Below are 16,206 nucleotides of genomic sequence, written 5' to 3'. Positions count from 1 at the left end.
ATTCCAGGGGCCACTGACCTGGCCGGGTGCACAAAAAATGCCGTTCAGGTTTAGAATCTACATTTCAGTGAATTACGACCAATTCATCTCAACTTTATACAAAGCGATAGTAATAATAACATACCAACAACATTCGTGCCAAGCGCATAACAAATGTTCAGTTTAAATCAATAGGAATTCTGATAATCTTTACGGTACGGGCGAATAAACATTCTGGAACTACTTCGGATTTTTGAAGGCTTTTTTTTGTACGCTATACATTAATAATTATACTGCTTTGATTAATAATATCAAGAGATACGAACTGTTACTGAATGGAATTTTAATACCAAGATATACGAAATGTTACTGAATGGAATTTTAATACCAAGATATAGGAAATGTTAACTGAATGGAATTTTAATACTAAGATATACGAAATGTTATTGAATGGAAGTTTAATACCAAAATATGCGAAATGTTACTGAATGGAATTTTAATACCAAGATATACGAAATTTTACTGAATGGAATTTTAATACCAAGTTATAGGAAATGTTATTGAATGGAAGTTTAATACTAAGATATACGAAATGTAATTGAATGGAATTTTAATACCAAGATATACAAAATGTTACTAAATGAAATTTTGCATGAATCGTTTTTAAATAAACTACGATTTTCTAAGTCTTAGCAAATCTTTTATACCTCCAGGAAAGATCTTTTATCTTTAACGACCATTAGAAAAAAAACTTAACAATTTCATCTTCTTAATAAAATATACAGTTATGCAGTTTCGTTTTTTTTTTATTCGACGTTCTGCAACGCATAACAAAGCAAACACCGTGTTACTTATGATATTAAACAAACAACACTCGTGTTCAAGCACATAACAACACTGTGGTTTTTAATTAAATCAACTGAATGGTTGATGACTTTTATCGTCTTCGTGAAGTAGAACTTTGAAACTACCTTAGATTTTGAAAGAGCACTTGCAATAGTATATATTAAACTTTATGTTGCTTTAACTATTGATCTAAAAATATGGAAATACTTGATTAAATGGAAATTTGACAAAAGTGTTTGTAATATTCAGTAATCCCCTAAGTAACTCTTGTAATCAGTATTGGAAAGCCATATGCCACCTTTTTAAACTACTAGGAAAAGTTAGTAATTTCATTTTAACGAAATATAGAGTTACTCGCTTTCGTTTTTTTTACTGACGCTCAACGACGCATCAAGAAGAACGCTTACATTGGCCGCTAAAGATTTCTCGTGCTTAGGAAAGGGCCGTGTGCACAGGTGGAAATCTGGCAAGATACTTTTTACTTTGACGTCATTGTTTCTCTCGTGATCACTGAGCCTCGCGGCTTATTTATGTACGTGGGGACAGTAACAATAACAGACCATGACAGTGGTACCAGTGGTTAGATTCGAGCCAAGAGTACTTTTTAAAGATGATGTACTTCGGATGACAAGGACCTCATAACCAAACTTTAGAAGCTTAGTGTGCTTTTTATTTTAAAAGATCAAAAAAAGTTATTTAAAATTTCATCATGACTTCTTATGTTCCACGAAGTGCACCAGACCTGCGGCGATTGTCCTGTGTTGGGATTTCTTATCGTACTAAAAGGGGAAGTTCCTTAACACCCGCAATGGAGAAGTATACGCAAGTTCAAAACATTTCTTCTTCCACTGCTGTTCGTCGAAATAGCCAGCAACGGCCTTTAGAAACTCTCCACGTTCCTTTCGTGAAAGACCTAAAGTATAAAAAAACCGAGCGATCTCATTCTATGCAAAGTTCGTCTCGTCTTATTAACTGTGATTCAACAAGTACCTTACTCTTCCGACAGAGATTCGCAAGTTACCCTTCTGATGTTAGACACCTAGAAGATTCCAGATGTTCGTGTTTTGTTCGTGGGGATTGTTGCTGTCGAAGGATACGAAACTTTTCCGTGACGTCTAAAGGAGTGATGAATCAAGGAGATTCTTTTCGTTCATCCTCTTTTAATTTGTCTCCACTTACATCGCAGGCTCACTCTAGTTTCAAGTACAACATCACTAATATTCCTTCACTCCTTCACTCCTCTTTAACAGGAGAGGGAGACATTTCCGTGACCATCTGTACGGTGGTGATATCTGGAAGTTCTGAAGTTGGCAAGTCTTTTCTAACTCGACAGTTTACTACGTCTGAGTACATGTGTACATACGACAATATGACGGGTAATTTTACCTTCTTTTCTATTATTTCTGTGATATTTTTGCTTTTTATTACAAGTATATTAACATTAGGCACAATGAATTTATATTGAACATATCAAAATGTTTTAAGAATCTTATTTCAATTAACAACCATCTTAGGTTGAATAATTCATAATTTTATTATTACTTAATGCTATTTTGGCTTTATAAAGCTCAATACTTGAAATTAGTTTTATAATTTTGTTGTGAAATAGTTTTTATATTCACAATTTTGAATCATTTTCGGATGTTTATGTAATAATCACGATTTTTTTGTTCATTGCCTTATCAAACATTTTGTCAGTTATTGTTTCTTAAGCAGTATGAATATTCAAATACTTGTTGCTACAGAAAAACTTTGCATAAGTTACTCTTAGGATTTCATAGAATCTGAAAGTTTTGTTTCCTGGATAGCTTTTTAAAATATTAGTTATTAATTAGCTTTTAAAATTACAACAAACGTTTAACTTTAATAGTTATGAGATAAAACATGTATAAATAGATATGAATCTTGTATTTTTAATGTGCATTCGCTTTTCGTAATATATTCATGACATAGTGTCATTTGATTACAGAAGGATATAATTTATTAATTTCATGTCTCCAAAGTAGATATGCTGTTGCATTTTTAAGGTTGATGAAAATTATATTATTTTTAATGTAACGTTGGCATTTAAAACAGTGTAATAGGTTGAACAATACAACTAGATAGCCTCTTTAGGTTATAGGGTTACGGATTTATTTTTGTTTTAGCAATAAAGTAATGTTACTCTTAATTTTAGGATAATATTTTTGTCGTGTAAAAATACGATTATTGTCTGTTATAATGGTTAAATCTGTACACCTATACCCGTTATTGTCGGGTATACCCGTACTCGATGATTGTCACTTGTACATTGTAGCATAAGTCATATATTTTCGATATCATTTTTTAAAGACCTTTGTAGCTCCCAGTGGTTCAGCGTTAAATCTGAAAGCTTATAGCGTTTAAAATTGGTTTCAACCTCATGTTTGGCACAGCACAGATTATTTATTATGTATCTTTGCCTCTAACAACAAATGAGAATGCAACACTACGTTGCCCTTAACAACGAGATGTATTTACATTCATAACTCACATTTGTTGCTAATTTATAATCCATCGGTGTATGTAAGCAGCTCGAATTGACAGGATAAAACAAAGATATACGAGTTGCTCCAAATCTAGTCTCACAAATGAACAGACATGTTACAAAACATTGCGAATGTACAGTCAACCACAGGGATATGATATTTGATTTTAAAAATACTTGTATTCTACATCCAGGCAAAATAAAAGATAACGCAGTTAAGATGTTCTATTTTCATTAAGATTATTAATATAAATTCTATGTGTTATTATTTTTCTTTAATATGGAAAATATTAGTTTTTTTCTTAAAAATTTGCGATCATAAAAACATGAAATGAGTAATAAATAATTTATGGGACAAGGAATTCAATGCAAAAGTTCATAAATAACAAATTAACAGATACAGGTAGGTATATAATATAAATGAAACTATTTGAACATAATTAGTTATGTTGTTAGTTTCATACTGAGCCCTGGCTATTATAAAGTGAGCAAGTTGGGGTCAGGAATATTATACTCATAATTCACTTTAGTTGTAAGAGATATTTGATTTGATTTTATGATTTACACACTGTCTTTGCAAGCTTAGATTTTTTTATGAATTTGCTTTTCTTTCGTATTTTTAAGACAATGAATATTTGTTGGAAATATATTTTTAAATAACTTTATATCATATGATAGAATTTAGAATCGTGCCATTTTAAAATCGTAAAATGCACATCAGTGATGTTAAAGATGTAAGCAAACATGGTCCATTTAAGTGCAATGTAACTTATTCATCATTCCATGAGCTTAATAGTATCATTTCGATAACATGCACGTTTGATGCCATGGATCCAATGTGTATATTTACTTTAAGACAATCATATATCACGAAACGTTAAGTCAAGATTACTGTACGAGATGATGAAAAACAATTGGTCATTGATATTCTCAATTAGTTGTTATTCCATTTTGATAAAACAAAAGAAACAGTTAGCAATTCTTTCCAGTGACACAGCAGTACGTCTGCGAATGTACAATGCTGTAAGCCGGGTTTCGAGACCCGTAGTGAGCAGATCACAGATAGCCCATTGTGTATGTTTGTGCTTAGATTCAAAGTACAACAAGAACAGTTACTATTTCGTTATCGAAAAATTACGTGACTAAAGCTTGGGCATCAGTAGAAGCTTCCCTCAGAAGGAGCATTGTTTTACAGGCGTTGAAGTAGTGTTATACTTGTGAATTGAATAAAAGAAATCATATACATTTGCTGAATGAATAAGAAAATAATAATGCTTCTCATTTTCCAGGTGGGAGACAAGTGGTCACTCTTGCCCTCCCCTACACTGCGAACACCCATCTTGGCAAGTGACATATAACGATTTATTAAAGTTGTTATTTTCGACCACAGTTTGTTTACGTTCAGAGAAAGAATATTAATTATTTTAAGGAGCACACTTTGTATTTGATCTATGCATGTATCTAGTAGTTACCTTTGTTTGTGTTTGATTATACAGTGTAAGACATGAAAGAGAAACAAGTAAAATATTTAATTTCACACTTTATGTTTTTTTTTTTTTTAGAAGAGAGTGACAGTACGGAAGTAACCGTGGTGCTGAATGAGGAAGAATCCATTCTAGTTTTCACAGAACAAACTTTGACGGATGATGAGGTAAATCAAATTTAACGTTGTTGGTTACCTGTGAACTTATCAGATAATTGATAGCTTTTTACTGTCTTGTAGCATCTTTAGAAAATAACGTCAGATTAAAAATTATAAATAATTATTATCAAGTGATATAACTATAAATCACCATAACAAACTTTGAATTTGTTACAACGTGTGAACAATATTTATAGGAATAATGAATATATTAATATAGAAACTAAACACATTTATTACTGGTTTTATTCAAACAGAAAAACGTTGCTGTAATTTCAGTTGTCTTAATCCTATAAATCTCTGAGAAAATATTAAAATCTAAAGTGGTTCATAATAAAACTTATAAAGTAAATCATCATCTAGGCAGACACATTTTAATATTATTTTATCTTCTTACGAATGTCTCAAAGAGTCGGATTTTATTAACATTAACTTCCAATAAGAAAAAGATATACATTTAGATAAAAACTAATAATCAAAATATAAAGAATCATATTTTGAAAACCTGCGTTTCGATCAGTTTCAGATCCACTAATATCATATTTTGATAAATTTGATTTTACCTATTTTATGGAAATATTATAAGGTATCATTTTGTCACCTTAGTTTTAGTCAGATTTCGATAAAGTCAATGTAACACAGTTTTAAAACAAGACGAATAATAAAACAAAGATTTAATATTCGAAATGCTGCAATATGTCAACTGTTTAATGAACCGAGTTCCTTATAGCGTTCTGTTTCAAGAATGAATAAAACCAAAATTAAGAATAACAAGTACTTTTATTTCTTGCTTTTCAAGTTCACATGTCATACCGTGTTGTAGCCTATAAACTATATAATTATTCTAGTTTTACTGACGTCACTACAGTATAAATTGTAACATTAAGCGTCTTTTATGTGACGTCATTTCAGTGTCTACAGACTGACTGACACACAACACACTATTGTATTATGGTGCAAATGGTTAAATCATGTGAACCACCCAGGTGGTCTTCGAACTCCCTTCGGGGAAATTATGACACCACTGTCGGTAGTTTTGGCCAACATCAGATTTAATTTTCCCTAACAATCAAAATTCGGTCGAGGTGCAAGGGAGAGAGATAATTTACATTCGAAGACCCTCGTCTCTGGTAACATCTATGATATAAACGATATATTACATATTTAGTGAAAGTAATGTTTAATAACTAATGCAAAAATACAATCGAAAGGAATTGTGTAATCTTTTCCACTGCACGTTCACTGCTGTTATAGTCAACATTTATTTCAGGTGAGTATAAACAATAAAACCTTTCGAGAGTATGTATAAATTTATATATATGATGATATTGTTGCTCCTTTTTACAGCCACCATGTACAAGTTATAATGCAGACTGCCATGTTGTCGTCTATTCTACAGTAGACCGATCGAGTTTCCAAAGTGCCAAATATTTTCTAGACAAGCTATTAGATTCAGAACGCATCACTCAGCCCATAGTTTTAGTTGGAAACAAAACCGACCTGGTCCGTCTGCGCTCAGTCACCACAAATGGTACGTATCATTTTAATGAAGTATGTGTGCGAATTAAAAAAAAAAATCATTTTTGTTTGTTTTTAACATCTATGGGCATGTTTATTTTTTTGTGATATTTTAAAATTATAGCAACAAATAACAAAAAAAAGTTTATCATAATTAGATTTAAATCTTATATTTAGAAGAATAACTTTACACCTCTTACAAGTTGTTGGATTATATGTAGTAATCAAACACTGGAAATATCTTTGATTGGTCATTACCTAAAAAAATCAGCATGATTAACAGTTTTAACTTCTTGCATAAAAGGTCAACTTCTTTAAATGTTGGGCGTTATTCACACATTTAGCATTCCTGATTACTTAGCAGTAAATAATGGTTTTGAAATTCGTGGTGGGCAGAGAACAGATAAACTCATTTTGTATGTTTTAGCTTAACAACAACCAAACTTCATAAGATGAAGGATTATTTTAGAAAATGAAGTCATCTTAATTAACCTGTTCGCCAAAACGTGTATGTATCTTCTATACATGTATATATAAAGTAAAAAAATATGATTTTGTCTGTTTGTCTGTTATCTAACAACTGTCGTGTCCCTGGGCCAATCAAAGCCAAATTTTGTGGAATGATAGTAAGACTCAAGTAGCATGTCATTGGGGTTCACAACCCCTATTATTGCTGTTATTGAACATTTGTTTATCTTTTAGGTAAGATAACGTTAATTACAAAAAACAGCAACAACAATATTAAATTTTCTATATCACAACATACACATAGTATGGAGGAGAGCAAAAACCTTCTTATATATATTAGAGAACACAAAGGAAGAATGTCCGACGCTGAAGTGTTTCAGCATCGGTGGTGGCAGCATCGGTTGATGATGGATGCCATTTAAGGGCTAAGCTGTCTAAACACAAATATTGACTTGAAAACTCAGTTTTAAAATATTCCTTTGTTTGATTCCACCATCCCCGTTCACCTAATTATTAATATAAGCTACATTAACTTATGCTTCAAACAACATTTTTTTCATATTTATTTCACAAATAATTCAATATTACCAGTTCCGTATTTTCAGTGTGTATTCATAATCTGGTTGATTAAAATAACATTTTAGTATATTATATATAACTGATAAAAATGCTTTCCTACCTGAACTTTCCTTTATATGTCAGAATTATTATTATTTTAGGATATCTGTAAAGTGTTAATACTTTAATCTACAACACAATTCCAATGTAAACTTGACATGTTAGAACTATTTTAGCGTCATTAAACGAGTATATTGGAATGTGTTATGATTTTGTTAAGCTATGTTCAGGCTAATATGAGTCACTTTAATTAAGTTTGAGCATGGTTTGAACGAGTAACGAAGTAATCTTTATTATACGTTTAACACAGTAGCAAATGTACAAAGTTTTGACAAAGCTTTGTCGTCAGCAGGTACAACTTATTTACACAGACTCAGGAATATATACATATATATTTATCTACAAGTGGATTTTCTCGTCATCACAGACTCAGGACATTTTATTCACAAAGAGTTCACGTTACAGGAAAATGCTTAACAGCTTTCTGTCAGGATATAAAAGACTGCTTAGTGTAGATATTATTATTTAGTTTATTTTGTGAATATATTGGATTATTGTTTAATTTTTTATGATGAAAGAGTTCAAAGGAGACGACTATTGGAGTTGTGTTTGTAATTCATTGATGTCGAGAATATATAAATAGTGTAAGATGACCAGGAAACAGTAGACAGACAAAGATAAAAACAGAAGAGAGTAAAGTCACCGTCAAGAAAAAATTAGGTGTGAAGTTAATTGAGGTAGAAATGATAGGCCTAGCGTTTAACATGTTAGACTAACAGTTAGCCTTAATATGCGAGACTAACAGTAGAAAAAGAAGATAATAAGGATAATTTATTCCGTCAAAAGGTGTTTTAAAGTAATTGAATCAGTCTGAGTGCATTTTAATAAAAGGAACAGAGAATATTTTGAAAAAATCAAATGATTACAGGAAGAGTAGTATTGGATTGCGATAACACGTGACAAAATTGTCAGTAAATTATACACAGAATACTTGTGTGATAGATATACGGAAAGGTAGTTAGGCTTGTCAATTGAAATTCTGAAGTATTTGAATAAGCCTAAAGTAGACTTTTGACCACAAGAAGAAAAATCTTATAGTATTTGTCATTTCTCTATGGTCATTATAATTATACAAAAAATTGTTGTACATATATTGAACTAATTTTGAATATATATAATATACTATTTTGAAAACAAGTGGCGTGCGTGTTGTTCATTTATCATTGAATTTATCGCCAACAAATCAGAGGCATCTACTATAGAAGCCCAGTAGGAACAACCCAGTATTATATATATTTATGTATACACTAACAGAAATATAAGTAAAATCCTTAAATTTACAATTGACATAATACAACCTTTAACATCTGACATATTCTTAATTGATAAAAAGAGCTTTACACTAAACCAACACCCCCGAGTGCCAAGATATCTTTATTAAACTGTTACGTAGTCTCCTATCCTGTGATTTCTTTGTTCCATACTGTATTATATTCATGTGTTTATTTTAACTACTTTTACATTTTGTTCACAAAATTGTCGCAATGTTGTACATTCGTTACTATGTTAAACATGTAATAAAATTTTCTTTATTACTCATTCAAGCAGCCTTCAAATTTTATTATCTAAACTAGCGAATCCGTATTTAATGACTGAACTATTGTTTTGCACTTTTTCAGCTTAATGATTATTGCCGCTATAATGCAAGTTTAGTTTCTTTAACAAAGTTACAGACGATAATTAGTAAGCCTACTTATTTACGTATACTAATGTAAATCTACACCAAATTTGGGGCCCGCTTTCGAGAAATTCTCGTAGAAATGTTTTAACAAAATTCTTTGCTTTCCTAAAGAGTTGGATGAAAAGTTTTACCTTTGTGCAAATTGAAGTAATTCAAAATTTTAATGGTGCATCATGTTAAGTGCTTAAGAATAATTATTTGGTTCAGATAACCACAAGTTATACATGATAATATATGTTATCGCTACTCTCCCCGTCTTCCCCGTAATTCGACTTATTTTAAAAAGCAGAAATTCGGTGAGCGTTACATTATTGCACTGGGTAAATTGCATGTAATTAACTTACGAAATAAACAAAACGTTCTTTGTCCCATGTCGCAGTCTTAACGAATAAGGAACTCAAATCTTACTATCAAGGCCAACCTTCTTTGCTAACAATCATACATGGTATAACCACACAAGCACAAGGTGAGTTCAGGCTTCAATTATCGTCTGTTTATTTATAAATAAACCACGAGAGTTAAACTGTTTTTCAGAATATGCAAAAGATTATCAAGTGATAAAATGATTCAGTTTATAGAATTAAAATCACATCACCATTCTTTAAGGTTTTTAAAGAAATATTATTATACATAAATCACTGACAGCTAAATACAGAGGAAATTATATACTTCAAGCATATTTCATATTTACAATATTTAATTTACATTTACAGAAAAATATTGTATGTTTTGTTGTTTTTCAGACAGCATGTAAGTTTGTTTGTTCATTGAATTAATTTTATTGTCACAAAATATCACACACATTTATTTTTGTAAATAATAACGCTGTTTAATTAACAACGATTTTTGTTTCGTTACTAGAGGGCCGAAAGCTAGCAAGAGAGTATGGCTGCAAGTTCATCGAAACGTCAGCATGTATTAATTACCACTTAGATGAGCTTCTTGTTGGAGTTGTGACTCAGATCAGATTGAAATTTCAACGTGAACAGCAAAATCAAAAGATAAAAACATCGATCAGGTCCAATAAATCTGAAAATAGAAAGAATGACGACTCTTTAAGGTCGAAATATAAAACCCTTTCTCTTACAAAACTATTGGAAAGGTTATTACGAAAATCACGATCATGTGACGACTTCAACGTGCTTTAAACGAACTGAAGATTTACTGAAGTGTTCATTCACACAAGATTTAATCAAACTGTGAGATTTATGTATTTCGATTTTATTTGAAAGGAGAAATAATAATCACTTTATTTACAGAAAACACCAATAACAAAGCAAACAAACAAACAAGCAGTTGTTAAAAATGTCCAGTTCGTTAAGCTGACATGTTAAGGTTAAAATACCGTGTTCATAACTTAGCACATGTGTTTATTAAGAATACTTTATGTACGGCTAAGCGCATATCGTGCCGGATCGTGGATGCGAGAGTTCGTAGCTGAGCTCCGTTAACGAAAAATCACTCTCCGCATTCTGGGGTTGTGATAGTCAAATCTCACTATTATATTAGAGTTGGCAGTGTGTGCTGGTGACTAGCTACTGCATCTATCGTCAATCGGTTCACAATCAGGAGTACCTGGCGTATGTGCAGAAGTTTTTTTATGTGATTATCTGAAATAAATCAAACACAATGGAAAGGAAACAAAAATGATTTCTTATATTTCACGACTTCCTGCCCGTTACAAACATAACCATAAAACATTGTAACAAATAATCTTAATGTTCCGAAAATCGTTTAATCTCGAAGTTTACGTTCAAGGGAAGTTCAGTTTAATCTCCACTTCAATCGACGTGTGTTATTGTGTTATACGAGTTTCGGAGAATTCCAATCATCCGTAACCCTGAACACTAATAATAACCCTAATATGTTCGATAATTATTATAGTTTGATCAATTATTTTTTGGTTCCTTTTAATTAGGACACGAAGATGTTGTTCATGTCATGTGGAACATTAATTAGTTGCAGTAAGTTATAAGGACTTGCAGAAGTTACGTATTTAACGACTGTGGTGCACTCTTAACGTAATTAATAGTGGTTTCCAATGAAGAAAAAAACAAGACTCGTCTCAATACCGCATACATATTTTACGTAAACGATGTTCTAAGGACACATACATATACTACATGGCCATAAGTATGTAAACACCCGACCATCACACCCATATGTGCTTTTTGAACATCTCATTCCAAAACCATGGGCATTAATATGGAGTTAGTCTCCCCTTTGCTGCTATAACAGCCTTCACTCTTCTGGGTAGGCTTTTCATTAGATTCTGGAACATGGCTGCGGGGATTCATTACTATTCAGCCATAAAAGCATTAGTGAGGTCGGGCACTGATGTCGGGCGAGAAGGCCTGGCTCGCAGTCGAAGTTCTAATTCATCCCAAAGGTATTCGATGTGGTTGAGGTTAGGGCTCGGTGCAGGCCAGTCAAGCTATTCCACACCAATCTCGGCAAACCATGTCTTAATTGACCTCGCTTTGTGCACGGGGCATTGTCATGCTGAAACAAAAAAAGGACTTTCCCAAACTGATGCCACAAAGTTGGAAGCACACAATCTTCTAGAATGTCATTGTATGCTGTAGCATTAAGATTTTCCTTCACTGAAACTAAATAACCTAGCGTAAACCACGAGAAACAACCCTAGACCGTTATTCCTCCCTCACAAAACTTTACAGTTGGCACTTTGCATTCAGGCAGGTAGCGTTCTCCTGGCATCCGCCAAACCCATATTCGTCCGTCAGACTGTCAGATAGTGAAGCGTGATTCATCACTCCTGAGAACGCGTTTCCACTGTTCTTGAGTCCAATGGCGGTGTGCTTTACACCACTCTAGCCGACGCTTGGCATTGTGCATGGTGATCTCAGGCTTGTGTGCGGCTGCTCGGCCATGGAAATCCCTTTCATGAAGCTCCCGACGAACAGCTCTTCTGCTGACGTTGCTTCCAGAGGCAGTTTGGAACTCAAAAGTGAGTGTTGCAACTGTAGGCAGACGATTTTTACGTGCTATGCGCTTCAGCACTCGAAGGTCCCGTTCTGTAAATTTGTATGGCCCATTGCTTCGTGGCTGACCTATTGTTGTTCCTAGCCGTTTATACTTCACAATAATAGCACTTACAGTTGACCGGGGCAGCTCTAGCAGGTCAGAAATTTGACGAACTGACTTGTTGGAAAGGTGGCATCCTACGACAGTGCCACGTTAAAAGTCACTGAGTTCTCCAGTACCACCCATTCTACTGCCAATGTTTGTCTATAGAGATCGCATGGCTGTATGCTTGATTTTATGCACTTGTTAACAACAGGTGTGGCTGAAATAGCCAAACCCACATTAGAAGGGGTGCCCATATACTTTTAGCCATGTAGTGTTGTTTATGTACACAATGTTCTGTTCTTTATATGACTTCAACCTCTCTTACAAAAACTGTTATAATAAAGAACGTATTGTATCTCCGTAAAACATGTGTTTCATTAATGCGATTAATAAATTAATTTTCTTCAAGATTTGTGTGTTTTATTAGGAAAGAAAGAGCTAAGGTACTTGCTTATATTGAGATTCAAATTTTATCTCATATTTTGGAAAAATATATTTGAAAACCTTGTGTTTAAATATGCAGAAACATATAGAAGCATGTTATATGGTTCTTAAAAACGAAGTGCTTTCCTTTTACAAAGTATAAAACAAACGCTGCAGGTGTTTGAGAAATATCCTTAAGACTCACAATGTGGTTTAAACACATATAACGTGTAGAGCCCTACCATTAAAAAGGTAACAATGTCAACATAAAAGCTGTTTCTGTAAAAAATTATTATTATTATTAGACTTTTCGATCTAAGCTTTCAAGATAATTAAGTTATTGTACATTTTGAAAACAATATCCGTATATGTGTACGCAAAAGTATTCATCCAGCAAAGCTTTCACATTTTATTGCCATATGAGCTTCCGATAATGAACCTTTCGAATGATAATTTATATTTAGAATCTAAAAATGTATTCTAAATTGATAGTTAAAAATACGTTGATATTATACAAGTAATTAAGATTTTCAAAGAAAATTAGAATATTCTAGATTACATAAGTATTCAACCCCCTTTGCTACGACAACTCTAAATAGCTTAAGGTGCGACAAAATAATTTAAAATATCACAAACTTAGTGTAATGGTCTCTGGCTGGGTGTAATCAAAGTGGTTTAACTTCACTTTAGTGTAAATGCATCTGTTCAAGCCACAACTCTTACATAGCGATACAATAAACTAACCATGAGGACCTAGGAGCTTTCCAAATAAGTCAGTAATAAAGTGGTAAAGAAGCACAGATCAGAAAAAGGTTACAAGAAAATTTGAAAGTCGCTAGTCGCCCCTTTGAGTATGGTGAAGTCCATCATTAAGGAGTTGAATTTGCTTTATACAATCTAGTAAGACTGTTCTTCCAAATTAAGCAGCAAGGCAAGCAGGAAGGTGGTTAGAGATGTTACTGTAAAGCCAACAGTAACTCTGAAAAGTTGTAAAGTTCCATATTTGAGAGTCAGTGCTTATATATTGACAGTAATTCGGTCTCTACACAGAAGCCAAGAAAGAAGCCAATAATGAATAAGAATAAACTTAAATCTCGTATGGGATTTGTTACAAAGTATCTAGATGATACTACAGACATTTTAGAGAAAGTTGTGTGATCAAATGAGACAAAAATGAGTTTTTTGGTCTAAATTCAAAGCGTTACGCATGGCGCAAACGTAATACAGCAAATCACCCAGTCATCATCATCCCAAATGTGAAGCATGGTGACAGCATCATTTAATAGGGATGCTTCTCATCAACAGAGAATAATAACCTTTTTACAATTGAAAAGAAATTGGATGGTGCAAAGTACAGGCGAATCCTAGTGGAGAATCTGCCTGAATTAGCCATTAATCTAAAATTGGTTCGAAAATTCACATTTCAGCAGGACAATGACCCGAAGCACAAGATCAAGGCCACACTGGAGTGGTTTCACAAGGTGAAAGTGAATGTCCTGAAGTGGCTTAGTCAAAATCTTGAGTTCATTGGGAAATGTATGGCGAGACTTGAAGATTGCAGTCCATCAATGATCCTCAACGAATGTGAGCAATTTTGTCAGGAAGAATGGGCAAAAAATACACCAGCTTTACACAATGAGAAAACAGTGTCAGAAAACCTGAATCTCCTTCTCACATAACAGTGTTAAATTTGATTATTAGAATTTGGATAAAACAATATATTTAATAAAGTTTAACTAAAATCATTGTGATGTATTATAGATAAAGTGCTTTAGTTTTTTTCAGATATTTGAGCAAAACTACACTAGGATATACCTACAACTACACTAGGATATGGCTACAACTTAGCCAGAGATAAAGTAAAAACATACAAACCAGATCCACATTCGTATTTTGGGCTAGTGGTGGGTATAGGGTAAATGGAATTGTGGTAGATTTAGGATAAACTGGACTGGCGGTAGGTCTAAGGTAAATGTACATGTCGTATACAATTTGTATGAATGTTATACTCAAAAAGTTTAGTACCATAAAACATAATTTCAACACTTATTTTCAGCTGGGTTTTTATTAGCCTTTCACCAACAAGCAAGAAGTACTCTTTACGTTTACACTAACTATAGAGCAATGCATAAAGTTAATGTGTATGGGACAGATGACTGTAATAATTTAGTTATCATTATTCATGTTAAAAATTTTACTGCGACTTAAAAAGGTTCACGAGTGACTTAAGTGACAGCAGTGCATCCATGTGTTCTGGTTTATTGTTTAGAGAAATGTGAACCTTAATCGTTACAGTGACTGCCATTTTAAGACCATCAATCACTAAAAACTGACCTCTCAAATTTTCGCTCCAAATTTTGAAATGTTATATCCCAGACGGCACTGATTGCTGAAAATAAACTATTTGTTTCTATTATTTAGATTTTTTTTTTTTTCAGATTTGAAATCTACAAAAGATAACAGTAATGGTTTTCATACATTTCAAACATGAATCCAAATGTAAGATGCATCTACAAACGCCACAAAAGAAGCAGTCTGTTTACTTTTTACGTTTAAGCACTGGCATGACATTTTACAGATTTCACTTATGAGCATATTTTTAAGTCAGAAGAGGAAGATATTTTAAATTGTATTATTGGATTATGGTTACGTGGTCTGGCGCTTCAAATCAGATTTTTGACTATGACGTTTTTTTCCCAAGTTTGAATCGGTTTTTTCGAAAGCGTAGATCTTAATGAAGTGAGAAAGCGGAACTTTCATGTTGTCGTTATTGACTGTTCAAAATTATAGTAATAATACAAACAATGCGATAGAATTTTCCGTAAAATTTTACTACTTTCAATAAATTATCCAAGTAATAAAATACGATTTTCCTACAAATAATACATGTGTGATGAATACATTTACGCTGTGCATTTGCTTCAATAATTATAAGAGAGTTTACACGTATACATATAAATGTGTAGCAAGAGCGTCTTTGTGATAATAAACGTTCTGGTCACTAATATCGACTGTAGTAGAATTTCATGGTAAGGAACTGATTTAGGTCGCTCATATCGAGATGTCTGGTATGCTAGAAATGTATTGCTATAACAATATATTAAAACGAGCGATAATGTAATTATCCCTTATGCCGCAAGTTATTAAATGTTAAAAAGCATAAATATATAGATGAATCTAGAAATAAATACGAAGCCCAAACAACCACTAGACTCACAATTTGTCATCAAGTTATACTTGTTTCGGGAAATTCCACTCATCATCAGCAACTCTGAACAAGGACAAATCAATGGATTAAAACTAGGCTTCATACAGAAGTGGATTATATGTTATACCTGTAGTGTTTTTAGTTGTATTTTACTTGTCACAAAATTT

General features: G+C 32.8%; 1 protein-coding gene across 1 annotated transcript; it reads left to right on the top strand.

Moving 5' to 3' along the window:
• Positions 1–1,388: 1,388 nt before the first annotated feature.
• LOC143249437 (GTP-binding protein RAD-like) lies at positions 1,389–10,607 on the top strand. The gene is made up of 4 exons (XM_076499284.1): positions 1,389–2,201; positions 4,894–4,982; positions 6,321–6,504; positions 10,180–10,607. Exons 1-4 carry the CDS (start codon positions 1,535–1,537, stop codon positions 10,464–10,466), a joined length of 1,227 nt encoding a protein of 408 aa, XP_076355399.1. The 5' UTR covers positions 1,389–1,534; the 3' UTR covers positions 10,467–10,607.
• The last annotated feature ends 5,599 nt before the right edge of the window (positions 10,608–16,206 follow it).

Source organism: Tachypleus tridentatus, chromosome 1 (genome assembly GCF_004210375.1).
Source record: "Tachypleus tridentatus isolate NWPU-2018 chromosome 1, ASM421037v1, whole genome shotgun sequence".
In the NCBI taxonomy this organism is placed as follows: Eukaryota; Metazoa; Arthropoda; class Merostomata; order Xiphosura; family Limulidae; genus Tachypleus; species Tachypleus tridentatus.
Note: the sequence above shows the minus strand (reverse complement) of the source record. Positions and strands in the feature narration are given on the sequence as shown.